This window comes from Apiospora marii, assembly GCF_038362585.1.
Source record: "Apiospora marii strain CBS 49790 chromosome Unknown utg000011l_segment0_segment0, whole genome shotgun sequence".
Lineage (NCBI taxonomy): Eukaryota > Fungi > Ascomycota > Sordariomycetes > Amphisphaeriales > Apiosporaceae > Apiospora > Apiospora marii.
The window spans coordinates 2,632,084-2,658,371 of record NW_027117382.1 but is presented as its reverse complement, the minus strand read 5'-3'; the positions used below and the strand labels follow the sequence as shown (position 1 = coordinate 2,658,371).

General features: G+C 52.9%; 10 protein-coding genes across 10 annotated transcripts; 5 read left to right on the top strand and 5 right to left on the bottom strand.

Annotated features, from left to right (window-relative positions):
• Window positions 1–2,156: 2,156 nt before the first annotated feature.
• PG985_013918 (uncharacterized protein) lies at window positions 2,157–2,738 on the top strand (the record flags this gene model as incomplete). The annotated part of the gene is made up of 1 exon (XM_066833684.1): window positions 2,157–2,738. The coding sequence occupies one exon, from the start codon at window positions 2,157–2,159 to the stop codon at window positions 2,736–2,738; it is 582 nt and encodes a 193-aa protein (XP_066678424.1).
• Window positions 2,739–2,924: 186 nt separating this feature from the next.
• On the bottom strand, window positions 2,925–5,285 carry PG985_013917 (Acetoacetate-CoA ligase; the record flags this gene model as incomplete). The annotated part of the gene is made up of 5 exons (XM_066833683.1): window positions 2,925–3,083; window positions 3,136–3,735; window positions 3,801–4,514; window positions 4,594–5,109; window positions 5,178–5,285. 5 exons carry the CDS (start codon window positions 5,283–5,285, stop codon window positions 2,925–2,927), a joined length of 2,097 nt encoding a protein of 698 aa, XP_066678423.1.
• PG985_013916 (uncharacterized protein) lies at window positions 5,284–5,724 on the top strand (the record flags this gene model as incomplete). The annotated part of the gene is made up of 1 exon (XM_066833682.1): window positions 5,284–5,724. One exon carries the CDS (start codon window positions 5,284–5,286, stop codon window positions 5,722–5,724), a length of 441 nt encoding a protein of 146 aa, XP_066678422.1.
• A 2,326-nt stretch (window positions 5,725–8,050) lies between these two features.
• PG985_013915 (uncharacterized protein) lies at window positions 8,051–8,305 on the bottom strand (the record flags this gene model as incomplete). The annotated part of the gene is made up of 1 exon (XM_066833681.1): window positions 8,051–8,305. One exon carries the CDS (start codon window positions 8,303–8,305, stop codon window positions 8,051–8,053), a length of 255 nt encoding a protein of 84 aa, XP_066678421.1.
• Window positions 8,306–9,712: 1,407 nt separating this feature from the next.
• Window positions 9,713–12,319, bottom strand: PG985_013914 (uncharacterized protein; the record flags this gene model as incomplete). Its single annotated transcript, XM_066833680.1, has 1 exon — window positions 9,713–12,319. The coding sequence occupies one exon, from the start codon at window positions 12,317–12,319 to the stop codon at window positions 9,713–9,715; it is 2,607 nt and encodes an 868-aa protein (XP_066678420.1).
• A 664-nt stretch (window positions 12,320–12,983) lies between these two features.
• PG985_013913 (uncharacterized protein) lies at window positions 12,984–13,327 on the top strand (the record flags this gene model as incomplete). The annotated part of the gene is made up of 3 exons (XM_066833679.1): window positions 12,984–13,067; window positions 13,150–13,210; window positions 13,266–13,327. 3 exons carry the CDS (start codon window positions 12,984–12,986, stop codon window positions 13,325–13,327), a joined length of 207 nt encoding a protein of 68 aa, XP_066678419.1.
• Window positions 13,328–13,709: 382 nt separating this feature from the next.
• PG985_013912 (clathrin light chain) lies at window positions 13,710–14,555 on the bottom strand (the record flags this gene model as incomplete). Its single annotated transcript, XM_066833678.1, has 3 exons — window positions 13,710–14,162; window positions 14,232–14,446; window positions 14,513–14,555. The coding sequence occupies 3 exons, from the start codon at window positions 14,553–14,555 to the stop codon at window positions 13,710–13,712; spliced, it is 711 nt and encodes a 236-aa protein (XP_066678418.1).
• A 1,176-nt stretch (window positions 14,556–15,731) lies between these two features.
• PG985_013911 (uncharacterized protein) lies at window positions 15,732–17,200 on the top strand (the record flags this gene model as incomplete). Its single annotated transcript, XM_066833677.1, has 4 exons — window positions 15,732–15,829; window positions 15,903–15,994; window positions 16,103–16,303; window positions 16,368–17,200. 4 exons carry the CDS (start codon window positions 15,732–15,734, stop codon window positions 17,198–17,200), a joined length of 1,224 nt encoding a protein of 407 aa, XP_066678417.1.
• Window positions 17,201–18,411: 1,211 nt separating this feature from the next.
• PG985_013910 (calcium spray protein) lies at window positions 18,412–20,763 on the bottom strand (the record flags this gene model as incomplete). The annotated part of the gene is made up of 3 exons (XM_066833676.1): window positions 18,412–18,445; window positions 18,506–19,957; window positions 20,048–20,763. 3 exons carry the CDS (start codon window positions 20,761–20,763, stop codon window positions 18,412–18,414), a joined length of 2,202 nt encoding a protein of 733 aa, XP_066678416.1.
• Window positions 20,764–23,866: 3,103 nt separating this feature from the next.
• PG985_013909 (ATP-dependent permease MDL2- mitochondrial) lies at window positions 23,867–26,278 on the top strand (the record flags this gene model as incomplete). Its single annotated transcript, XM_066833675.1, has 1 exon — window positions 23,867–26,278. The coding sequence occupies one exon, from the start codon at window positions 23,867–23,869 to the stop codon at window positions 26,276–26,278; it is 2,412 nt and encodes an 803-aa protein (XP_066678415.1).
• Between the last annotated feature and the right edge of the window lie 10 nt (window positions 26,279–26,288).

The window sequence follows — 26,288 nt, the reverse complement described above, 5'->3', positions numbered from 1 at the left end:
ATATTGACTGTCGATCACTTTTACAGACCCTGGCCAAGAACAGGCAAACATTGCATGCCGTCCGGACCCTTGCTGCATGCCAGGTCGATTTTCCATAGTCCTTTCTTTGAGAGTTGTTATAACCACAGCCAGGGCAATCAATCGCGATTCACTTGGAGGAGGCGTTGGGCTGGATCCCAGCGATCAATGTCGAGCTTCCAATTGACTGATATGGCTACCTGTGCCAAGAAACCGCCAGAGACTATGGGAACTTTGTTACGAGAAAGGCCGAAAACACGCCTGGCAGCTGAAAGCATATTTGCTGCTGACGAAGTGAGAGGCGCTTTCCAGTTTCTTCTGGACAGCTTGAGTGGGAATTGGGACACTCACGCCTCCAAAGCTATCCAGCCAAAGCTGCAGTTAGCATGTGGCGGTTCTGGCGATGGCTTGCGATCCAGATCTCTCTCGTCTTTTAGACAAACATAATACGATTGGGAATTACGCTCAGCTTCTCTTGGCTCTCTAATTACATACAGTCACGAGATTGGAATGTTTCCTTCGTGAATTGACCTCTTGGCACTTCGCCGCGAATGTCTTACATTGCGTGTTTGCGTGCTTGGTTCATCTTTCTCCCTCTGCTTCTCTTCTACTACCACGTGGGGACTTCAACTGACATGGGAGGAATTGGATAATCATGGCTTCTTCAAATCGAAAAGTATGCGGGATTGCTACGAAAATCCCGGGCCTCGCTTCGCCATGGAAAATCGCATTATACGGATTCTGCATACAACCCGCTGTTGTTGAGTCAAGCTTGTCCCTTCGATATGACAATAGACAGCGACGCCGGATATGGTATACCTACTTACTTGGTAAGTGTCTTGTGTTCTTGCAACAGCAGGTACGATTGAACTGCTGGTAGCGAGCCTGGCAATGGGGATGGCTAGCCGCCTGGTTTTCTCATACCTCTTTTCTTTCTTCGTCTGTCTGGGTTTGTTAACCCGACACGGTGTCATGCTGCTCGAGGCTACGTTGAAGTGAGCCATAGCCTCGTCTAGTACATCATCCACACTTCAACCCATCGTTCTCGTGGTCGGCTACCATCATCGATAGTCTCCAGAGCGCAAACATGCTCTTCGTCGAGGCACACTGACCAATTGAGACCGACTTCTCTGATAGGCGCGACAGTTGGGCGGGATCTGTGTCCGAATTGACAGGTATAGCGGACCAAAAAGCGGATAGGGAGTTCATGTTGAGAGGATCCCATTGTCACAATGGCCGATGAGAGTTACCAGAAATCCCTATATGTATAACATCTCCCCGTGACCCCGGTATATCGCACAAATTTTAAGACTACCTTAATCATAGTCGCATCCGAAGCTGCTACTTATACTTGGAGTTGAAACAAGAGGTCCGTAACGGTTCGAAGAGCAGTCCAACAATCAACTCAAGCTGAACAGCCCATGGGTCAGGGTCAGCACTACCGGTAATAGACGATAAAGCACCTAAGCTAGACATGACTTAGCGTACATTCTCAGCCGAGAGTGCTGATGGGGATCTGTCTATATTCTCACATTTGATATGTTGTCGCTCGCTTGTCTCGGGCGAATGCAGGCTAGGCGGAAGTTGCCTGTGTGTCTACTCATCTAAGAAATTGAAGTATCGCTGTTAAGGGGGGAACCACACGATTTCGCATGAATATGGCCGTATGTGATGAGTAGTGGGCTTTTGTGAATAACCCCGGGCCCGAAGAACTACTGGGGCGCCGGGGCGCCCCAGCTCGCATTCGCATTCTCCACTCACCCACACCCTTGCTCCTCGGGAAGATGTGACAAGCATTTCTCCCGCGTGTCCCCGCTATCGTACGCTGTCAGCATATATATAAGAGAAGCAACGGAATCTTGGCTTGGTATCTCACTTAGTCATTCGCTTCGAACAGTAAATTGCCAGATTTCATCCACCACGGCAGACATACAGACAACTCGCCATACCAAGCTCGAGAAGGCGCGTGAGCCAGTCGCCTTATTTCCCTTGTTCTCTGAGGCCTTACGCATAGTCAAGAGTTGGGGCTTCATCAGGTAACTCGCCTTCATGTCCAACGGGCCCCTTTCACTCCAAAGCACACCTACGAAGGAATCCATTTTCAAAAAAGGGCAAGCAAGCGACCAACCCCAACAAAAATGTCCCGCTACTTCCCCCACACAGCCTACGCCGAAGACCAACCCCTCTCCCACACCATCCTAACCGTCCACATCCTGACCCGGGCCGTAACGACGGGCGCTGTGCTCGGCGCGGGCATGTACGGCGTACGGCAAGGCCTGCTCCCGCTTATCCTCCCCTCCTCCTCATCCTCCTCCAAACCGAAACCAGCAACAATCGCGACAGCCTCCCCGTTCCAGCAGCGCTTCTTCCGCTCGACGGGCGTCACCACCCTCTGGACCCTGGGCATCGTCGGTCTCGGGACCGCGGCGCGCATGTGGGGCCGCGACGAGATCGAGTGGCAGGACCGCAGCTGGCGGCTCCTGGAGCACCGGGGCCAGCTCGAGACGGACGACTGGACGTACGGGGGCATGGCCGCGGGGGCGGCCGCGGTGGCGGCGCGGGCCGTGCGGCCGGGGCCCTCCTGGGTCGGCGTCCTGGGCGCCGTCAGCGTGGGGAGCCTGGTGGGCGTCGCGGCGCGGATGGGGTATCGGTTTGGCTTGAAGGGGGGCAGATTCGAGGGGGAAGAGGGGAAAGGGGTCGCCATGAAGGTTCCCACATGATATGGTTGAGCTTTGTGAGATTGAAGCAGGGATGCTGGACTGTAAATCAATATTTCTATCACTTAAGCGCCCAGTACATTTGATGCTAAATTCAACCTTTTCGCTACCATCCGACGATGTAGTTCAGCATTCACCTACACTAAACCAACAAGCGGTATCTATATTGCAACATTTACGCCCGACTCGCTACAGCTTCTCCCTTCCAGCCTTCAGAACCTCGTCCTTGGCGAATTGGTAGTAAAAGTCCAAGCTCTGGGGGTTCAAGAGCGTACCGCTTGGCTTGATGATCTGACCCGAGACTATCTGTTTGACCGGCAACTCGACCTTCTTCATATTTATCGTCGTCTATCACGATATTAGTACCCATAGCCGACACAAGTGTTCAAACCAGACTTACGGGAATCTCGGGCGTCTCAAAGATGTACTTGGGCACATGCCGCTTCGACAAGTCTCGCTTGATGGCCTCTTTCACATCGTAGACGAGCTTCTTGTCGAACTTCTGACCGGGCCGCATGAGCAAGAAGAGCATGACGCTCTCGTCAGCGTCCTGAGGCCGCCGCTGCCCGACGCAGACCGAGTCGGCGATGCGGTCGGCAAAGTGCTTCTCGAGGACCGAGTAGACTTCGGCGGAGCCGAAGCGGACACCGCTGGGGTTGAGGACTCCGTCGGCGCGGCCCATAAAGGTCAGGTTCTTGGTGGTCGGGTGGATCACGACGAAATCGCCGTGCGCCCACACGTGGTCGAAGCGGCCAAAATAGGCCGCATGGTACCGGGATCCCTTGACACCTACCGGGGTCTTGTCACCCCAGAGGCAGACGGGCACGTTTGGGAACGAAGAGATGGCCACGAGCTCGCCCGGTGTTCCGTCAGGTACTTTCTTGCCGGGACCGTTGGGCAGCATGGAGTCGTAGATAGCGATTTCTGTCCCCAGACTTGGCCCCTGCGTTCCACCTACATAGACGGGTGTTAAAGGGTTGCAGATGCCGAAACAGCCAGCCTATTAATTTCATTAGTGGACTCTCGAGTTTTCTCGTAGGTAAGAAGCATGTAGGTGGTACGTACAATATCGGTACCCCCGGATATGTTGCCAAGCTGCGTGTGTGCGGGGAACCCCTTTTCGTAAAACCATTGAAAGAGCTGGTCCGACAAGACCATACCAGTGGAGGTGACGATGCGCAAATTCGACAGGTCGGTAAGCTCCCGGGGCGATATGCCTGCCTTGGCAAGCTCGTGCATCCATCTCGGGCTGATGCCCAGCTTGGTGACCTTCTGGTCGCCGACCAGCTTGACGAAGGTCTGCAGGTCGGGCTGGAATGGGGACCCATCGTAGAGCACCACCCTGGCTCCGGCGATGAGGTACCCGATACTCGAGAGGTACATGATCCAGCCGGTGGTGGTGTACTGGAGCCCAACCGAATCCGCGGTCACGCCCTCGTGCAGCATGCCCTCCTTGAAGAAGTTAAGCACTACGCCGCCCACCGAGTGCGTGATGGCCTTTGGGATGCCCGTGGTGCCCGAGGAGTAGCAGATGAGGAACGGATCATGAAAGGCGACTCTCTCGATGGGCGGCGGCTGAGGGCCGCGTTTCTGGAGGAAGTCATCCAGGGTCTGGGCCCGTGGGACCTTGCTGATGTCCAGCGGATCCTGGAACCGGCGGATAGAGACGATTCCCTTAAAGAGATCGCATCCCTTCATCCCTGCTTCGATTTTCGTCATTTTCTCGCGAAGGTCGACTCGCTTGCCGTTGTAAAGCGCGGCATCGTCCATGAAAATGTACTGCCAACGTTTGCTTGATTAGCTTCCACATACATACCTAACACAGAAAGCAGCTATTATCAAGAACAGCAGCACTTACATGAGGGTTAATCTGGACTGTGCGTTGCAAGATACCCTCGACGCCCATGTCGGTGGAGGAGCTGCTGAAGATGGCGCCGAGCCAGGCGGTTGCAGCAAACACAACGAGCGTCTCGATGCTGTTTGCGGCGACGATGACGACGCGGTCCCCCTTGCGGACGCCGCCGGCGTGCAGGGCGGCGGCGTAGGTGGCCGTCAGCTTGCGGAACATGCGCCAGGTCATCTGGCGGGTCTCCGAGTTGCCCTCGCGGACCTCGGTGGCGGCGATCTTGGCGTCCTCCTTGCCGACGGTGCCATGGTGGTCGGTGGGGTCGGCCCGGCTGCTGCGCGACCACAGCAGGTTCTCGGCGAAGTTGAGTTGGACCCCCTCGAACCAGTGCGGGACGGTGTCGATGGGCCGGCTCTCGTCGACGGCGCGCCGGTACGAGCCCGTGTAGATGACGGACGAGTAGCTCAGCACGTCGGACCAGAAATCGGACCGCTTGTGGATGGAGAACTGATACAAGTCCCAGAATGTCTAGCGGAAAGGAGGTCAGCAGCTGCGCCTAAGTAGAGCTGGAGCAGTATATGTATCTGAAGAATTACCTGGAGGTTGAGGTTGTGCTTCCGGTTAACCTCCTGCATGAACTTGTACATTTCCGTGTCCCGAGGGTTTGGATGCTCCCAGAGCTTCCGCGGTACAACTTCCGCCATGGTGTCGTCGTCGTCGGATATATCCCGTGATCCCAGTGATCTGATGGGAATACAATACGATCCTTGGTTATGGTTCAAGGATATGAACGTGTACACTTATCGCCAAAAGAAGTCCGGATCCGACGGTTCCGCGAATAGAGGACGAGATCACACACTTATGGTGGTCAGCAATGCGATGCGTGGTACTGTGTTGCTATCGTCTATTGATAGAGATGATGCTAGGACAACGCCCAGCCACCTTGACTTTGAAATGACAGCGAATGAGAGACGCGGGAACGAGAAGAAGAAAACACAAGACGGGAAAGGAACCAAGCACACTGCGCATCTTTTACTGCCATCAATTGATATTGGCATCGACACGGAACTGAACGAAACCCACACCCACCCTCTCCGACCACGCTTACTGTTGGGTGTTATCTGTCTGGGTGGGCCTGAGTGAGAACCTCCCCGCGAATGCTCCCCCGCAGCTTCCCCAACCGGTCTCCGCACACAGACACTAATGTCCGCTGGGGTTGCGGTTGCGCGGAATGATGGCGGAAACCAAAGGTGCCATACACTTGCGCACTTGAAGTCGGTATTCATTTCAAGTCCATGCCGTTGATTGTTTCACGAACCTCGAAGAATTCCGTGCAGCTCTTGCAAATATGTATGTAGAGCAGACAGGGAGGGTCCCGGATGAATGCATCGGATCGGCACGGGTAAATGACGCTCGCTCCAATTGATTATGCCAGGCCATGTCATTGTCGTGACAGCTACTGCAGCATGTCGCCTCGGCATACCACCTCGGCAACCCGATCGCTTGCCCGAACCCACCCCACAAGCCGACGATCCTACAACAAAGATTCTTCACTGCTGCTTCCAAGTTCCCCTCTTGTCGTGGTTGCACTGCACTTTCGTGCCTGTTTTCAAGTGCACCCATCTTCGTGGGAGTTTGACCTCCTCTGGGCTGTTACTGATGCTGCAGTCAAGCTGGGAAGCCACTTGCCAGAACTTCGGGTGGCCTCGGTGAGCCCCTTGTACAATCCATCCCTACTAGGCCCTTCCGCGTAATCAGGACACTGGCTGGGAGGCAGATACCGGTGAGGATCCGACCAACTGGGTCGTCTCCGTCGCTGACCGGGTCGCCGACGATGCACGTGTTCGGTTTGGGCATCACGAGATAGCTTCGGTAGTCCTAGCTTGTACTTTGTAGGTCGACTTCAAATCATTGTCAAAGAAGCCTGATCGCCAGCAGGTGAGTCGCGGTGTATGGGAGCTCGATGTGACAATTGTACATGTGTCTCACCTGGGAGGTAAGTCATTAAGTGAGGTAGTATATCGTGGTTGACTGCAAGATAGGTCGTCGCATCCTGAGGCTTGGGCGATCTTCAGCCACCTGCTAGCCATCTAGGGTATCGTCGTTTCGTCATGGTTCTTCATAGGCAACCTCAGCGGTCGTGCTGGCTTATAAGTCGGATCAGGGATGTTTGGGGGGTTTAAATCATCGTGGAGGTTTCAGGACTACTTCACCGACTGTTGGATGGGCACTATATCGACAGCTATCCGAGCAGCTCGATGCGCCTACCCCCCGCGGTGATATTGATTGGAGCGGGAACTTCCCCGGGTACGAGGGGAGTGGGCAGAAGCACCACCGTCAGGGCGGCGCTCGTATTACTTCCCGCCGGCTCACGATGCAAGCACGCGCATATTCAACCCGATACCTGGACTTCGCACAACACTGAGTCCTGGTAGCTTCTTCTTGGCACAGAGGGCGCCCAGCGAGTAGACTGGTTACTTGGACAGGTGTGCCAATGCCTCTGGGTGTCCTACAGGGGTGGGAGGGATCAGATATATCCCGTCAGAGTCTGGTGGCACTTTCCACTAATGACTTTCCGCTGCGTCCGCCGCCCGCTTATTCGGCAACGAAGGTTTGAGGATTCGCACGCGTGACTTGCTGAGGGCTGGCGTGGGCATAGCGCCGCGCAGCGAGGATGGGGCTGCTCTTGGTATGAGTGGAAGGGTTCATGTGTCAACGGCTTTTCTTTGGAGCCAAGGTGAGGGCGAGGAGGGGGAAGAGACGAAAAAGAAAGAAAGAAAGAAAAGGGTCAGCCTAATTTAGACAGATGCATACTGTCGAATCAGCTGGGCATACGCAATGGCTCGGCTCTTCTCCAGGAGGGAAGTGGTAGGTCTGCAGAGACTGGTGGCGCTCCTTGTGTAACGCGAGTTCGCGCTATTGGCCCAGACTGCCAGGGTCTTTGCCAATGCATATGCGCATGTTGGATATCGGCCTGAGACATGTCATCTGTATGTACTTGGCTGGGCCCATCAGTCTGCGCTTGCTGAGAAAAGCGTGGGGGTTATCTGATCTAGACGCCGACAGCTGACGGCAACTCCTTATGCCACGCATTTGTCGACTCCTGTCATCAAGCATCTGTCTCGATAAGTATTGTGTACCTACTTTCTAATGACATGGTATGCGATGGGATCAACATTCCTTCCTGGAAAAGAAACAATAGCGAATACATCCCCAATCATGGGTCTGGTCGGAAGATGTCTGATATGAATTCATCGGGCAGGGGCAAGAGTTTGCTACATCCGTCGAGCCCTATGACCGGGTATGCTGGCTATGTACCTGATAAATCCATACCACCGTCTTGGTGCAGCAGTAAACAGGATCTAATATAGCTGAAGTGCTAGTTCGGTTGCCTTCCCCGTCGCCTTTTGACGCATGTCGACTGCATTGGCGAGCCCCTGCACACGCCCGTCCACCAACCCCTGTATCCTCATTTCTCAAAAGGCGCCATGATCTTCTCGATATTCATGCTCATCTTCTCCACTGAAGATTTGGAGCTCACAGCAGACGCCTTCTCCGCTGCAGACACTGCATCTGACTTGGCAATGAGCCTGTTTTCCTTGGTAGGCGATTGTTGAAGATATGCACGGAGGCAGGGGCTCTTGGTCGAATCACGTTTCGGCTTGTTCTTGCTCTTGCTGCTAATCTTGTTCTTCATTACAGAGCTGGAGGAAGAGGAGGTCATTCTGGATATCTTGTGAGAGCGCTTTCGTGGGAATTGCCTAGAAGGATCACGATATATATAACATTAGTACACCAGCATCGAGATATGCCCTTCCCGACAGATCGAATATTGACCTACCCGTCCTTCTGACACATTGTTGAAGACATTGTCACACGCCCGTATTCACACACAAGGGGAATAAGAAAGGGAGGGGGAGAAAGGAAACACTGTGAACATCAAGTTATGTCTTCAATTCTTGTTACTTCCAGCTATCTGACGGAATCTCTGTAATCCACCACACCGAGGACATGGTGACTTTATACATCACCGCCCTCATCCCTTTCCGCCCTGCTCTCCTTGGCCATCTCGAGGGACCGAAGCTGGACGCGGATTGCGAGAAGGACACGGCAGAGTCTCAGATTGCTTTTGAGAAGCAAGCGATGATGCCGTGTCATCGGGGAAACAACCGCGACGAGGGGGACGGGAGAGCAGAATGCGGCTCTGCAGGTAGCAGGAATGCACTTGGCCACGGTCTGATCGAGCTTTCCCCCCCCTCTAAATGGCCCAAACCAACACCATACGAACGCCCATTACAGAAGCATGATGGGAGTATGATGACACGGATCAAACCTGGTCGGTCGCTAAGACTGATGGGAAGGAAATGCCCTTGGCAGAAAACCGGAACACGCGCGCTCCTGCTTATAGTGGAAACACCAGGGGAGGGATGTGTCCCTTCCCCCCGAGACACAGCGTTGCCGGATCCGAGGAAGGCGTCGCGAGATCCGGCAGGCACTGTGCCGCTCTGCAGCCAGCCCTTATAGCTAAACACCCCCCAACCAGTCAGTCGGTGGCGTGAGTAAGCGCGATCTCTTGACCCCCAGGTGATTCAGCCGCCCAACAGCCAATAGGATCGCTTCCAGGGCAGATGACAACGGAAAACAGACCCCCACGTAGTACTTTTTGAGCCTTGTGGGACTCGAGATTCTTGCTGCAGGAAACTTTTGCCCGAGAGGAGCGGAGTGAACCCCAAGAAATGATATTTGCTTTGCTTAAGCGGAACCTCCCCCTGTATGTGTCGAAGAGCAGCCAGGCTCCACGACATCTTCATCTTCATCGTTTGAACACCACCACCACCTACCAATTCCTCCTAGTCACCATCCTGACAAATCCCATATGAGCCAAGGTACGCAGCCGCGCGGTCATGTCAATCCATGGGACCCAAAACTATTAATAATGGAGGCGGTGGCCGCAAAAGATCTCGATGTGAAGCACAGTAGCCAGAGGGACCTCTTTTCGTCACATAGGCATTTGCCTTAAGCCTTTCAGCTTTTCTTCGCAAGGGGGCAAGGGGGTAAGGTGGAGGTGGGGTACTTGGCAGAGCAATATACATACATACTGGTTCAGAAGCATAAAGTAGGGGTATATTTTCTAAAATGGTACATTATTATGATGGACTGGCCTGCTGCGTCGGAGCACCTGTCTTCTTCTTATGCGATGTTCGACATTTGCCCACAGCTCATCGTTCCGGTTCTCATTATACACATCCAGCTTCCGGATTCTCCGTTGCACTTCCTCGAGACTGGGAAGTAGCGGCTGCTCCTCATCCCCCCAGGCCTGGTCGCATAGCTCCTTGACCTGAGCCAAGCTCAGTTGATTCCGATGCCGCACCGACTTCGTCGACTTCTTCATGGGCTCCACCCTGCCGTACAACTCAGCGAGTCGAAGGATGATGGCCTTTTGAACGTTTTCCTCCTCGATCTTGACGCCGACGTCCTTCAACGTGCGCACGACGGAGAGGACACGGACAAACTCGAAACCGCGGGATAGGCGCTTCTGTTGCAGCTGTAGCAAAGGGGCTGTGGCATCGCCATCCGGAATCTTGCGGAATGACCACCGGATCAACGACGATATAATCCAGGGAGTAAAGATCTGCGTGAGTGGGTGATTAGGCCTCGAAGCCGGTGTGTCTATTGGTATGTAGACACCCAAGAGTTTCGGTACACCATGAAGCGGCCGAGTCATGGCCTGGGGCAAATCACGAACAGAGACGGGTATAAAACCAGGCCGAGCACCGCGCCACTTCGTATAGTAGTTAATGACATCGCGCATCATCGGAAGAAGTAGCTGCATCTTGCCCTGGCGACCAAGGGAAATAATGAGTTGCTTGTTGACACTGGCAGGAATTGGAACATCCATCCGGCGCAGTGTCCATAGCAAGGCCTGGCAGAATCTCGCATCGTCAGGTGACGGCAGGCTATTTGAGCGACGATGTGGGATATGTTGCTTATCCTCATCGAAGGGATGCAAAGGCGCATTGTCTTTCATCATATTAATCAGCTTCCTCACATGGCTTGGTTTCAAGCTAATTCTCCAGTAATACATATCGCTGAGGACACGTATAATGTTCCTGTGATCCTCTATAACAAGAGAAATCTCCAACATTTTGTTCGCGAAGGCATGACTTGAACTGGCAAAAGTGGCAAGCCTGGTGGCAAGCAACAAGTTATAGGTTCGTATATCGCCAGACGCTCTACTAGAGTCCATCAACTTGGAATGCAGCTCTATGTCGTCGAAGACTTCCGGATGCAGATCGCATTGGAGGAGGTCCAGGAGAAGCTCAGTGTCGTGAATCTTGGCAAGATATTGTATCGACTTCACATAATTTGTGTCAGGGAGTAAAATGCCCAGATCTCGGAGATGGCCAATCCTCTTCAAAACGACTTCCGGGGTTGGATCCCTCAGAGCAATCGATTGTAGTGAGAGGGGCCCAATTTTCTGAATGCCCAAAGCCGAAATGACAGAGATGGCGGTATCGAGGCTAACCCAGGAGCTGGCAAACCACCGAGCACCGAGCCTGTCATTGTATGATTTGGAAGTAAACCCAAACGTGCTCCCATGGACGCGGTTCATGAACTCTCGGGAAACTTCGAGCTGCTCAGATTCGCCGTCCTCAGCATCGTCCGCTTTCTGCTGGGAGCTGTGCTGGTCCAATGTACTCATGGCAGCCAGTTCCGTTTCGGACCACAGTTCCAGGTTCTCGGGAAAGTAGCCCGCAAAATATCTCAGGAATGGTCTAGCCGGTGCATAGAGTGTTGGCCCATCCCCAACGCGCAAGCACGTTTTGTGCCACAGCCGTGCCAACCGAGAACAACCATGGGCATACAAATAAGGCACCACCGAGTCGTATAACCGTCGCTCATGACTTGTGGTATATAAGCGTGGAAGTGTCCCCGACTCACTGAGAACCTCGTCGGTGCAGTATTGCTTTATCAGGCTAATAAACTCGCTCGAGGGAGGCCGGAAACTGGTGATGAGGCGCAAATGCCATTGAATGGCCTTGTTATGTTGGTGTGAGCGTAGGTAGTGTGACACAATGCCCATGTAGAGGTTCGGCCATTCGCTATTGTGGACTTTCTTCATCCACTCCGCATAGACAAAGATATTATCGAGGAATTGCTCATTGTCGTACCGGAGGGCCGTCTCAAGGATAGTCTGCCAGAACACTACTGCCGACGCCTTGTCGGTCTTGTAGAGTGTTTTGCGACCCCACATGCCATTCCACAATCTGTAGACACCCTCATCGCCGTGACGCCTCTGAAGATAGTCCAGGAGGCAGTACCATAGTCCGAAGTCGTTCTGGTTCTCGAGGTTGTCTACCTGCAATGGCCAGCTGTATTTCTTGGCCGGCCCAGTCCGGGAAAAGTCCGACTCTATGGCCAGCCGATCAGGCTTTAGTGAAAGCCACTGCCATTTCCCAAACGATGCGCTTTGCTGCAATGAGCTGCTGATGTCGTTGGGGTTTATACTTCGGGAAGCAAGTCTGTCGCTGGGCGAGGGAGACGGTCCGAGCACGGTCAGATCCAGCGTCGCCGGTGCTGTCGCAAGATTCCGCTTCCATGGTGTCGAGAGTGCATCATGGTGGCGGTAAACTGGTCGCACCAGACGTGGAAGTGGTGTATGGTGGCGGGTTGGCTGCAAGCTGTGAACTGGACGTCGAAGCTTCACATCTCGAAGGGTTTGGTTCACCGATCGCATTACTGCGTCCCATTACGTGTGCCACCGGGCGTGGAACCAGATCTTGATCACGCAGCTATCATCACATACTCCGTGGAATAAACAAAGGAAGGAAAGCGGTGCGTTGTCGTGTCTCTGCAAGTCAAATCGCTTGCAGGGCCAGGTTGGAGCTCTAACCAAAAATTTGGATTTACAGCGAACTGCAATTGGCGCTAGCTGCTATCCTTAGCACACACCCCTGTCGCTTCTTTTTGGAATACGCCAAGCCTTGCCTGCCGTCATTTTGGTCCCTTCCTTAAGTAATCAGCTGGATGGCCTCGCCGGTAACAACTCGGCTATTCTCTCAGCTTAGTCATTCAGCGGAAGTGGGCCCATCGAACCACTTCGAGTTCAGTGATTCAAGCTCTCTCGATAGCAGCTCATAGCAACAACCACCTTCAATCGCCGAATTAAACCCCCCTCCAGTCACACACCACCGCAACAACCGTCAAGATGGGGTGAGTAGCAAGAATCCCCTACGCTCAATTGGTCCATCGAAGATTTAAAGCCCAATGGCCCAACCCGGTCTCGCCGTCGCCGACTCTGCGAAATCGTAGCCGCCCGACCGTGGTCCTCACCCTCGGCTACCTCGAAGACCTTCTTCAACATTGTCACGTTCCCAGGCTGACCCAAGTCGCTTCATAGTATGGTCGACGCTCCCAACCGTGTGCCCGAGCACCAGAAGTTCTATCAGTCTGCCTACAAGCAGCACACCCGTCTCTGGAGGATTGTACGTTATATATACGCGCGCATTCAGATGCCGCGAACCGCCAATGTGCGAAAAAGAACACGCAGGTTGACACAATAATTAGGGCTCCCGAAGCAGCATCATGTTCCTTCCCTACCAGGCCGCCCTTTGGGGTACCTTCGGCGGTATGTCCCAACGCTCCGAAACAAGATTGGCATTTGGTACTAATTGCGAACATAGCCACCTTGTACATGATGGGCCGCAAGGCTGCCGGTTACAACACCTGGTTCGGCAAGAACTAGAGCAGGTTCGCATAGAATATGTGCATAGAGGGTTCTGGGTTGCAGAAGAAGCGACAAGAGGCGACTGTTCTGTGTCGATAGGAGGACCAAATAGACTACAATCACACGAACGAATCATATGTCTTAAGTCATACCTTGTATCAAACGTAGCATCGACCTCGCGACCAACTTGTGCATGTAACATCCGAGCCATATCTCATTACGCCTGCACTACTAAATGAATTCTCCACCAACTGTAGGTGTATCTAAAATACAGGGTGATGACTTGGTCAAGTCAAGAAAGATGATCCGCATGATCCAGGCCAAATGCCAACAAGATCATTCCTCGGACTGGTGAAGTCGAATACGTGCAGCATCAGCATCAGCATTGATCTCAGGGGCGTTAGTAGCCCTCGGCGCCAGGTGCCTTTTCGTCCTTTCGCAAGCTCATCAGCATCTCGCGGAAGCGCTCCTTGCCCGAACCAGAAGCACCTCCCTTCTGGCCCTTCCCGCTTACATCAACCAGTTTGGAGATGCGCTCCCAGCTGGTGCCGCCCGAGGTGGTGTCGTCCCTGCTGGCCATGAATTGCTCGGCGTCCTTGCGCGTCTGGGAAACAGTCTTCTCCTTCTTGTTGTTGTAGTTCTCATAGAAGTCGTCGATGTTCTGCTGGGCCTCCTTGACGGTCTCAGCCTTCTGGGCGGCGAACTGCTCGGCCCGCTTGGCATTACCAGCGTCGCGCTTCTCGCGCCATTGCTTGATGACCTCAGGCTCTTCCTCCTCCTCGGCAGTGGCGGCGGCGTATCCTGAACTGTAGTTTACCGAAGGGGCAGTGATCGCACCACCAGGGGCAACTTGCTATTCGAAGGATGACCCGGTCAGTTGGTATTCGCGATGCTATTCGTGGTCCATTACGTCTAGGCTTACCTCGTTGCTGGCGCTGAGATCGGGAAATTGGCTCTCGAATTGGGCACCCTCGCCATCGTCACCTCCGCCCAGCAGGTCGTCGGATGCGTCTTGGAAAGCGGCCGAGTCGCCGCTGGTCGCGAACTGCGTCGCATCGTCACCGAGAAGGGCACGTTCGCGGGCTAAGAAGTCGTCGGCTGATGGGGATTCGGCGTCTCCCTTGACGTCGGTCTGGGCTGTAGTATGGAAGTTTAGTACTGCATCGAATTGGACTCAAGAGGTAGGTAGTGGTGGTGTCTTACCACCCGAGTCGAAGTCGTCCAGCGACGGGAATCTGTCGGCCATGGTTGCTGTGGTGGAAAAGTGGAAGGGGGAATGACAAAGTAGTTGTAATGAGCGTTGCACGTAAAGTGTAGGTAATAGAATTTGCCTGCTTTCTTTCTTATGGAGATCGGGGCAGTTGATGGTAGGAAGGAACAATCTTGAATTGAATATGAAGGTCGACTATTCCGGGTGCTGCTACCTCAAGGCATTGAATGACAAGGTACCTACAGGTGCACGAATGCGCTGTCGTCGCAAGGCCAGTTTACCGCTGCGACTGGTTGCTTGGCCTAAGCTGCTTGGGTCCATGTACCTACTAACAAACTCCAGGTACCTACCTCCTTAGCTCCTATTGTTGATTGCCATTGCGCATGAGCAAGGGGGCCCTGTAATTGGCGATGAGCTGTCGGTCGAATAATTCTCCTTATCCCGGGTCACAGAGTTGCATAAGTCGTAATAATGCAACGGTACATGTAGGCAGATAAACTGATTGGGTGATAAGATAGACCAAACTGGGCCCTAGCACAAGCTATCTGTTTGCTAAGGTTGGATGGGAGCTCCTGCGGCGCGTGTGTCGTGTGTCCGTCCATTCAATCGACGTAGCCAGCCAGCTTCAGCACATTTGACATTTGTTGGTGCAACTTCCCAACCTCATTCCAGTATCAAGAAGGCCTTTCCCCATTCAACCAATCCCTCCCTTCAGAATCAGAATAATCGGTCATCTAAATATCTGCAAATCTGTGAAGTTGGGGTGATTGATAGCATCAGGATCCTACATCATCAATCTTCTTACTACACACTCAAACCCAGGTCAGGTGTTTGTGTGTGTCTGTTTTGGACTTGGACGTGGACGCCTCTAGCTGGCTCACATCAACATCACAAATATCTTGCCAGCCAGTCTACCTAGCTCAGACCCGGCACTCAGCGCAGATTGTTGCAGCTAGCTCCGCACGTAGATGATTGATCTTGATCTGTCTGAACTGAAGTCCACACCAAAAAACAACCAACAATATCAGGCCCGGGCACACAAGTAGAAACCAGCAACAGCACACGACCCACGACTGCACTTGCTGGATTGCTCTTTACTTTCCACTGCTGTCTGACTGCGCCACTCCCTACCTCTGATATCGCCCATACTCCCAATCTGGACACAAACCACTTGACAACGGGTCTACGTAACATCTCCATAACACCACCATCATGTCCTACACCGACGACGCCGTTCTTGCCAAGCTCTCGACGCTGTGCGAGACTCAGGACAGTATAGTCACTGTAGCCCAATGGATCATGTTCCATAGGTAAGCACCAAACCACTGTTTGATATCGCTTAGTCTCGATATGCGGCCAAATAACTGACCTCACCCTACCTAGGCGACATGCTGAGCGCACTGTGCAGATATGGTTGCAGCGCCTCAAGGACTCGACCAGTCATAAGAGACTCAACCTGATCTATCTGGCTAATGGTAAGTCCACATTCAATTGATGTGTTTCCCAGCGTTGGTTTCCTTCGTTTGGCCACGTCTATATGCCATGCGGTTGCGAAGGTGGGTACTGACATATGTGGTTTGCAGAGGTCTGCCAGCAATCAAAAGTGCGCCACAAGGAAGATTTCCTTGTCGCCTTTGCACCTGTCCTCGCTGAAGCTGCCTCTACGGCTTACAAGGGAGCTCCTTCCGAGGTCCAGCAACGGATCCAGAGGGTAGTGGCAGTCTGGAGAGACCGTGGTGTCTTTGAAGAGCCAATCCAAGCCGCGGTAGAAGCTCGCATACAAGGTAAGACTCAACATTATACTCTCAGGGCTCAAGTAACTCTCAACTGACTATACATTGAATACAGAGCTTGAGAAGGCCCGCGGTAGTGGACGACCCGCTCTTGGAGGCTCCATCTTTGGCGGTTCTACCTCTTTACCGTCAGAGCTGGCGTCACTTGCGAAACCACAGGCAGATGTTTCCAAGCTGCTTTTATCAACTAAAACATCTATTACCACCGCCAACTCCGAGTACAGCAAGTTGATGGAGCCTGGCGCCAATGTCCCATCTGCACCTGTCTACGCCGCCAGACTGAATGGCCTGGTCAGGACTCTCGCTAACGCCGAGGGTGCAGTGGGACAATGCGTCGAGGCCCGCCAGTCGCTGGTTGACGAGCTCCAGAAGATACTGGACTCCAATAGGGCTGCTCTGTCCGCCGAAGAAGATCAACTGCAGACATTCCAAAGACGCAAGGTCGAGGTGGAGACGAAGAAAACCGATGTCGAGTTCGCCATCATGCAGGGACTTTCTTCTAACGAGGAGATCGCCCCGTCGAATGGAAATCACGACCACTTGATGCCGGAGCCGGACCGCCCCGAGATCGAAGAGCTTACTCCCGAGCCCGAGGCGGCGGCACTGCAGCAGGCTCCGGCGGCCCCTATTCCAGAATGGTCGCCCGAGTTCCCCTCCCAAGAACCCGCGTTTCAGGAACATCAGCCACAGCCAACGCCGCCACCCGCTGCCCCGGGAATCGAGATGTTGTCGAGCCTCGCGTCTCAGTTTAAGTCAGTCCCTACAGGTCCCGATGGGTCTAAGAAACGAAGGCTTGATACGAGCGATGACTTTCCGGACTTGGGTGAGGACGACGGTCTCGATGCCGATGTCTCGGAAATGCTCCGCAAGGAGAGCAACAGTTCGTGACGGGCGAGAGAAGGGATCTGAGACGAGTTTATGGCTTCCGCCCAATGGCGCGTGGGAAGGTTGCCTACATACTTATGTTGGCACATGGGTGGGCACAGTTTGTCATAGGTGCTTTGGGGTGTGCCCTCGAGCTACCCAGGAAGAATAGCAGCATAATTTGTGAGATCAGCGGCAAGCAAATTTGGGTTGTATGCTGCAAGCATTAAGAACCGAATTTGAACAGTCTGTCCAGCGGCCTTGCAGCATCATTTTTCTATATCTTAGTAATAGTAACCGCTTGACTGATAACAGCCATATGTCGTTTCCCTCTCGTAATCCCAATTTGTTTGTCGCGCCTGCCAGCAATTCATGTGTCTTTTGCTACCAAGATAAACTCCTGCGAATGCATGGTCATTGGTATAGCAGGGATCACTGGTATAGCAGGGACCGAAAGACGCCGAGGAGGAATGTCATGAACCAGTAAAGTTAGTGGCATACACGATGTGTCGATGTGGGAATAGGCAGGGTTCCGGAAGTTGGCCAGTCCCTGCCTCAGGCAATGACATTATGTGATCGGATGACTAGGACTGTGTTGATACATGCGAAGTCTTCGTGGACGGCGGCAGTCTCTGAATTTTGCAGTGACATGCATACATACGTACCCGGTTTCGGCACGCGCAGGCAATCAATAACCATCATCAGTGGTCTTGCTCATAATAACACATGTTGTTTATAAGATGTACTACCGATCAACAATCATCCTATTATTGTCTAGGAATATTGACAAGCGAACTCCTTTCTCCAAAATCTATGATGATAATCCTCCTACTCCGTCGCCACGGGTAACGCCATCCATGAGTATGATGAATTTTGCTGGCTGCCTGCTTGCTAATATGCCCAGTCACTACGATCATAAAGCTTAATGAACAATTTGATATCCTACTACCGTGACTACCAATACGCCTAAGCAGCCATTTACTGTAGACTGTGGCTGAACGTCAATAGTCAAACGCCCAGCTTAGTCTTTCCTCTGCCGTGCCTAATCCCTTAGGACATTACAGATACCCCTAATCCTCATGGCGTATCAAGATCCATGCAGGACATGCCCATCAACAAGAAGGCAGTGCCTGCTAGCATACGACACAGGCTGATGTAAACGAATATGGACAGGTGCGAGGATTTCTTCTTGTTTTTTTCTTCTCGTTTTGTTTCCTTTTTACATTGATTTCGTTTTAATGTTCATAGCCAGCTCCACGCTGCCAAGGGCTGCATTGTCAACGTTAATAGGATATCCCTATCAATGTTTCCACACTGGGTTATACTCACGAGGAGGTTTTTGCAACTCCTGGGCCACCCGGGCTAACATTGTGTGCGCCACGGTCTTCTTCGTGTTGTAGAAGACCGTGTTGCTGGTGCGCCCTTGCATCCATAGACGGGCGTCCACCCTCGCTCGGACTGTTTGCGTTGTGGCGGAGTCTGTCGGGCTGCGTGTGCTCGTACGAATCATCGTCCAGGTCCAAACCAGACCCCGGCTTCGGTTTCTCTCCACCGCGGGCGCTGGCGGCCAGAGCATCGAGCTCATTGTAAGTGTGCAGGTTGGTACCAGACTTCATAAACGAAGTGCGGTCGTCGGCCATAAATTGATATCGAGCATCGGGGTTGTTCTTGAACAGAAGTATACCGGTCGTAATGATGATCATTAGAAGCAGTATGAGAGTGAAAGCCGCGTTGAAGATCCAGAACATGATGCCGACGATTCCAGTCATCAGAGGCGGCTGGTCGAAGACAGATGTGAAAATAAGCAGGAAAACGGCGTTCAAGAAGTTGAAGAATGATATGGCAATGTTGAACGAATTTGTCGTCTTGTCCATCCAAGGTCGCAGGACGGAGTTGGCGATGAGAGCACCCGCCTCGATCAGAAGCAGACCAATTGCCTGAGCTACGCCGTTCTTCTGGCCAAAAGCGACAAAGCAGGCCTTCAGGAAGATGTATCCCATGGTCGGGAAGGTGAAGTAATAGGCTGATGCTCGATATTGGATGTACAGGAATCCCCACTTGTTGAGTGTTGTGAGGTCAGAAAAGAGGGTGTAGGCCGGGTTCTTGAAGAGCGCCACTGAGCGCTTCGCGATGCGCATGACGGTCCAAGTGGCCCATATAAGACTGGCAGTGATGAGCAGGAAGAATGCCACTGCAAGCACCATCTCTGCGGGCGAGTCGTTCTGGGTCAGCTCCCACAGGCAAAAGACGGCAATCAAAGGATATCCTAGTAGGGTGATGCGGAAAAGGATTCCCTTCAACACAACACGCCAGCCGTTTCTGAAATCACTGAACTTGTTGCTCTTCTTGAAGAGGACTTCGCAGAGACCTTTCCAGGCAAGAACAGCAATGATTGTCAATGCCATGATGACGCAGAACATGATCAGAGCGGTCATGAAAATGTTGGTCGACTCGATCTTGGCCTGGAAACCGGCTCTCTGAATACCATAGACAACGTAACTACCCGAGGCGGTAGCAACATTGGCGCGCTTGGCTATCTTGTGGGCGGCATTTCCTGCGGCACGAGGCATCATAGCAGCAGCGCGGGTCATGACCTTTGCAGCAGGTTCCGAAAACTCATCCAAAGATCGCTTCTTCTTTTGAACGGCCACTGACACTGAGCGAAGCGTGTCGAGTAGTCGCGATGCTTCCCCACCGGTGGATCGCTGGTACCATGTGAAGATGTCTTGCATGAAGCCAAGCTTGACAAGGCCCATACTCCATTGGAAGTCCTGGGTCCATCTAAAGGGATTGTTAGCCTGTGCTCAAGCGTATCGCCTATAGACCAAAGCATTATCTTTGTCGCAGCAGGTAGGTTACAAGTGCACTTACGCCTGTACGATAGGTGGAAGCGGCATGCCACAAAGGCCAGCCATGGCTTGGGCCTGGAAGTATCCAAAAAGAGACACGGCGTTGGCAGCAACGTGAGATGCGGCATTGGTGTAGCCCAGGCCAGAAATCACAGCAGACGAGATAAGCGCAAGGAAGGCGACGACGGCCGATGCCCACTTGACGCCGATCAAATCAACTGTCTTGCCGTTGGAGATACGAGCGTCGAGGCACGCAACGGTTTGGCCATTGCGATCACCACTAGTCATGTTAACCAAGATTCTGACCTTAGCGTCCAGATCCGGGAATGTGTATGCAATTCCGGGAATCTTGCCGAGGGCATCCCCGGGAACGTCTACGCTAAAAGGGTTGTCTCCAAATCTGCCCGACACCATAGGGCAGAGACCACGGAAGCCAACATCGCAAGGGTTGACGACCATGTTCTGGATGGGATATCCGTAAGCGGAGACCTGCACATCGAAGACGGCATTTCCTTCGATGGACGACGTTGCGATCAGATCCACATTGATCTTGCCGGACTCGGGGTTGAAGATGACGTGAAACTTGGACGCTTGGAAACCGGAATTCTCCTGGCAAGTGACGAGCGACGTCGACTCCAGGACGCGAGACGGCAACTTGGTGGGCTGAGGGTTGGCCTGGGCGGTGGTAAGCCCAACCAGGGCGGAGAGAAGAACGAGTGCCGAGCCGAATGACACCATGCTGGTGAATCAAGGTAGTGAGCGGCCACCTGCAAAAAACCCCTCCTTCGATGATTATTTCGTGTAGTAAAGTCGTCGGCCTCGATTGATCGACGTAATGTGTAAATGGTGAGTATTCCAATCTTAGATGGCGAAACCGGCGAATGGAGCGGGCCCGAACATGTCCGAACAGACAGACTGGGGAATTAGGATTAAGAGCGAAAGGGGAAAAAAAAGTAAAACGACCGAGGAGATCAAGGCGCAAATTCTCCCCGAGAAATCAGATGGTGTATAGAATGCAAACACCTGACTCGGATCGGGTTGTTGTTGTTGTTGTGAGGTGAACGAGTGTCGGGGATGGAGGAAAGGCGATGATGTCTTGATTTGTGTCAGAGACGCCAGCCATCAAGGAAACAACAGGCCAGGGAGGGATGGGAATCATGCTTCGGACGGAGAGGGGAGCGTCATAATAAGGCGCGCGTGTTTTGGACGCTTGGCCAACTGGCTGCAGATCCTGGTTACGAGGTGGTAGGGTCCTGGGCAGTACTGAGCTCAGTGCTAGGCTCTCCGGGTGTGGGTTTGGGTCAGCCTGTCCCTCCAGTCTGGATCCTCTTGCAGCACAAGTCTCCTCTGGCCTGAGCCAAGCATGGAAAACTCGGGTCTCGGGAGGAATGTGGTTGACCAGGGACTAAATAAGCGAACCACTGAAAGCTCTAACTGATGGGGCCGGGCCTGACGATATTAGAAGGTGATGACACAGCCACCCTCTTTCTCATTTCGTACCGGCCTTGTTATACGAACTGCCAGCCGTGCGATGCATGTAAGACACGCCTTAGCTTTTCGGACCATGCACGTACGATACGATACGGAGGACCCCATTGCCATGGAGTCGCCGCGCAGATTCCATGGCATCTGTTCGCAGCAGTACTTGTCCGTAACCTACCTGGAAGAGAGGTGGAAGGATGCGATGCATGATCAATCGCGCTATCGTTCAATCGGTGGACCCGTTCGATATTTCCCCATGGAGACCTACCTCTGCGGTGGCATGTCCGGTTGCTGGTACGGATATACCGCACAAAGAAAGGCAGGTAACCAACCAAAATGGGCCTGTGGGCAGAACATACAACATGACAACATTGAACCATAACAACTCGATATGCATACAGTTGATCTTCTTGATCTTCTCCACACTCGGCCATGATCAACTCGTCAGACACGACTCGTCCATATTGCAGTAAGCTCAAGCTGTCAGGTTGCGAATCCTGCAAACGACCTGAGGTTGAAGAGATTGGGATGCACACGCGCTCGGCTCGTACATTATACTACTGATAATGTCGGCTGTCCCACGACGTTTGCACTGCCCGCCATCCACTAGGTAAACTTAAGCTTACAAAGCCGTCTCGGCGTCATTCAGGCGCCAGTCAAAACCTCTCAAGTGCCTATTACGGGTGGCGGCACGCCCGTGGGCTCCGCGACCCGTACCGCACGAAATTCGCATTAGGATTCAGCTTGACAGCTCGAAGGGCTGAAGAGATGCAAACTCAATTGATGCGGGCAACCAGAAATACGCAAAGTTTAGATTGCCCGCGTCAACGCGACGCTTTGTTCTGGTCTTTGCATCGCGATATCGAAGATCCAACTGGAACATGGCCGTGCCAGAGTCACATTGCAAGATTGGTGTCCATGTACATATTTTCAGCGCCCAGCTGGTCGGGTAGGCTCCGTTTTCAGCTGCATAACTCGTTGATCGCAGTTTTCTAGAAGGGAATTATCGGTCCACAAAATCACTATCGACCCGCTAAGGCATTCTGCGCAGCCAGAAGCTTCATTTCTTCTTGGTCGTCAGATCGATACACCTTGCCATTGCGACGTTCTGGTGTCATGTTTCAAAATTCAGGCGGCCCCCCATAAACATTTGACAAAGGTTCCAAATACAGATCTGTAAAAACACTCATTTGCCCAATAGTACTTAAATACGGCCTCCATGAGCACAACAGGGGGCCGTAAGCTGATGAACAAGCTGTCCCAATGAGCGTACATTCACGACCCACACAATACGGGCGTCCACATTCAACGAGCCGATTATGATGGGGTCTCACAGTTTCGCATCGAGACACCATCCTCGTCAGGCTCCATGTGCCAGCGAACGGTTCATATCCAACTCCAGTCGGCATTTGTTAACGATTTATGCGCCTTGAAGTTTGGGAGGCTCCGCTGCCTCGGTGACAGGCTGCGCAGTCATCTGGACAGACGAAGCCTAACAAGTACCCCTCGCACTTGGTTGACGTTCGCCATAGCGACCACGTTTTCCGGAGTACCTCAGATCGCCCAAATGCGCACTGCCCAATACTGGCATACCTCTATTCAGGTACAATTCTTGAAGGGCTTGATGTAAGTCACCATTCCATTTCGGTCAGACGCTCGAGTATAAATTGGACTCTACTTATTATCCCAATAAGTCGCATTTTCTACAGATAGAGGATGCCCGAGTGACTAAAATGTGATTTGGGGCATCTAAAAGGGGTACATTATTATATGCCTTCAGGATCTCAACCATAACTTTTGTGTCCATGTGTTCAACGGGTATTTCCATGAATCAGCCAGGCCCTTGGCACCCGGCCCCCCTCCCGGGGGCTGTCGAGGAGGGAAACCGAGGCTTGTCAAGAGAGCAGAGGCAGGCCCCAGCCCGTTGATAGCTTCAAGTCCCAAACTTCATTAATTGCCAGGGGCGGGTTTTGTGGTTTGGGATATCTTGCCCGTTTGAAATACTTCATCAGTATCCCTCCCTAACCAGGTAGGCAATTTTTGAAAATAGAAGCAGGTGGCACGTGGGGCAGTCTCGGCTCTAAGCTGGATTACCTGCGAAGTCCAGCCTGCCAGCTCGGGGCTAAGTTGTGCAGCGGTTTTGCACTAGCGTATTTTGAGCCAATCTGATGGATGACGACGGGAAGGCTTTCCTGAGATCTTTGGTAGTATTATCCGGGACCAAAAAAACATAACAGCTTCATGTGGTGTTTATGAGAGCAGTTTGCGCCAATGTCACCGTAGAAAATGCGACCGCATAGTACAACAAGATCGACGAATCCCATGACGATATCTCCACCCCTCCGATAAATCCTCCATCATGGTTTCGGGAGTGGTGCGACGCGTTGCCCTGCTCCCGCAGCGCAGCGCAAGCTTGGCTCACCAGTGCGGCGCGCCCTATCAACTTCCGTTGCCTTCTTCCAATATCGCCGCCAACGTCTTCCGATATTCCGGCCAGAGAGGAGTCTCCTCCTCATCTTCTTCCGTACCAGCTCCCAAATATGTCCCCTCACCGTTGTGCTCGCCTCTCGGCAGGTCGTTCGCACCTCGCGAATACATCTCCCATAGCCAGACGCAGAGGTATACAACGACATTCGGATCTCCCATAGCGCTGTTGCGCCGGTTCTCTTCTAGCGATGCCTCCCAAAAAGACAACGCAGGTACGGTCAAAGCAGCAGGCGACCCGGTTCCCGCGCAAGGCAAGGAAAACGAAAGTTTACCTGAGCATGAAGGGTTTGCAAGAAGTGAGAAGGCGTCGAAGGCTGCTCAGGTCAACTTGAGAGCCCGCCTCTCCAAGGAGCATAAGGATTCAAAAGGCACAGGCTTCGGGGGCATGGGCGAGATCTGGCGACTCTTGAAGATTGCTCGACCTGAGCTCAAGTTCCTTGGGTTTGCTGTCATCTTGCTCCTCATTTCGTCATCAGTCACCATGTCTATCCCTCTTTCTGTCGGCAAGATCATGGATCAAGCCACTAAGGATTCGTTCGCGGAAACCAGGCTCTTCGGTCTGACATTGTATCAATTCTTTGCGGCATTTGGCCTTGTCCTCACAATCGGCGCAATGGCCAACTTTGGTCGTATCATCCTACTTCGCATTGCCGGCGAGCGCGTAGTGTCCCGACTACGTTCGCAGCTGTACAAGAAGACATATGTGCAAGACGCGGAGTTCTTCGATGCCAACAGGGTCGGCGATCTGATTTCCCGGCTGAGTTCCGACACGATCATTGTGGGCAAAAGTATCACGCAGAATGTGTCAGATGGTCTTAGGTCTCTGGTCTCTGGTGTTGCTGGCCTAACCGCCATGGCCTGGATTAGCCCTGGTTTGACGACCGTGATCTTCGTGACTGGTCCGTTTGTCGCTGCTGCTGCCTTCTTCTACGCCCGAGCAATCCGAAGGGTCAGCCGAGATATCCAAAAGAACCTCGGAACATTAACAAAGATCGCTGAGGAGCGGCTCGGCAATGTCAAGACGAGCCAAGCCTTCACTGGTGAAATCCAAGAGGTTCATCGGTACAACGGACAGATCAGGCGAATCTTCAACCTCGGTCTGAAAGAGTCGAGATATAGTGCCACGTTCTTCGCATCGACTGGTTGGATGGGTAACATGACTATCCTTGCTCTCCTGTGGTTTGGTGGAGGCTATGTTCGAGAAGGTCTCCTGAGTCTAGGTGACTTGACATCTTTCATGATGTACACCGCGTTCACAGGCTCTAGTCTGTTCGGCGTATCTGGCTTCTTCTCTGAGTTGATGAAGGGTGTCGGTGCCGCCAGCCGACTGTTTGAGCTGCAGGACAGGGAAGCGACTATTGCGCCTACAAAGGGTGTCAAGGTCGTATCGGCCCAGGGCCCTATTACCTTCTCCAACGTCTCTTTCGCATATCCTACACGACCAGCCGTCAACATTTTCAACAACCTCGACTTCACTATCAACGCTGGTGACAATGTTTGCATTGTTGGGCCTTCGGGTGGTGGCAAGAGTACTGTTGCCGGCTTACTACTCCGGTTCTACAATCCCACTACGGGAACTCTCACGATTAACGGAGTCGATATTACGAAAATGAATGTACGGTCTCTCCGCCGCCGCATTGGCATGGTGTCTCAAGAGCCTGTCCTATTCTCTGGCACCGTTGCAGAGAACATTGCCTACGGTAGACCGAACGCTTCCCGATACGAGATCATCTCGGCTGCGCAGAAAGCCAACTGTCAGTTTATCAGCGACTTTCCTCATGGTTTGGACACTCAGGTTGGCGCAAGAGGCGCTCAGTTATCCGGAGGCCAAAAGCAGCGAATTGCCATCGCCAGGGCACTGCTCAAGGACCCCGATATTCTGATTCTTGACGAGGCTACCTCGGCACTTGATGCCGAGTCTGAGACTCTGGTCAACGCCGCTCTCGCGCAGCTGCTGAAGGGACGCAACACCACCATCTCCATCGCTCACCGACTGTCCACCATCAAGAGATCGGACAAGATCATTGTGCTCTCCAACGAGGGTACCGTCGCAGAAATTGGGTCCTACCCAGAGCTCAGCGCCAACAGCTCGAGTGCATTCAGCAAACTCATGGAATGGCAAATGAGCGGGGGCAGTGAGGCGCCCGAAGCTCGCCCCCGGAGGCCCCCTGGTGAGCTTTTCGAAGATGAAGTGATCCAGGAGGAGCTTGAGGAGGACGAGGTAGAGGGCGGTGAAGTGGAATCCGTCGAGGAGACCAAGGAGGAGCCCAAGACTCGAAACTAGTGTTTGCATA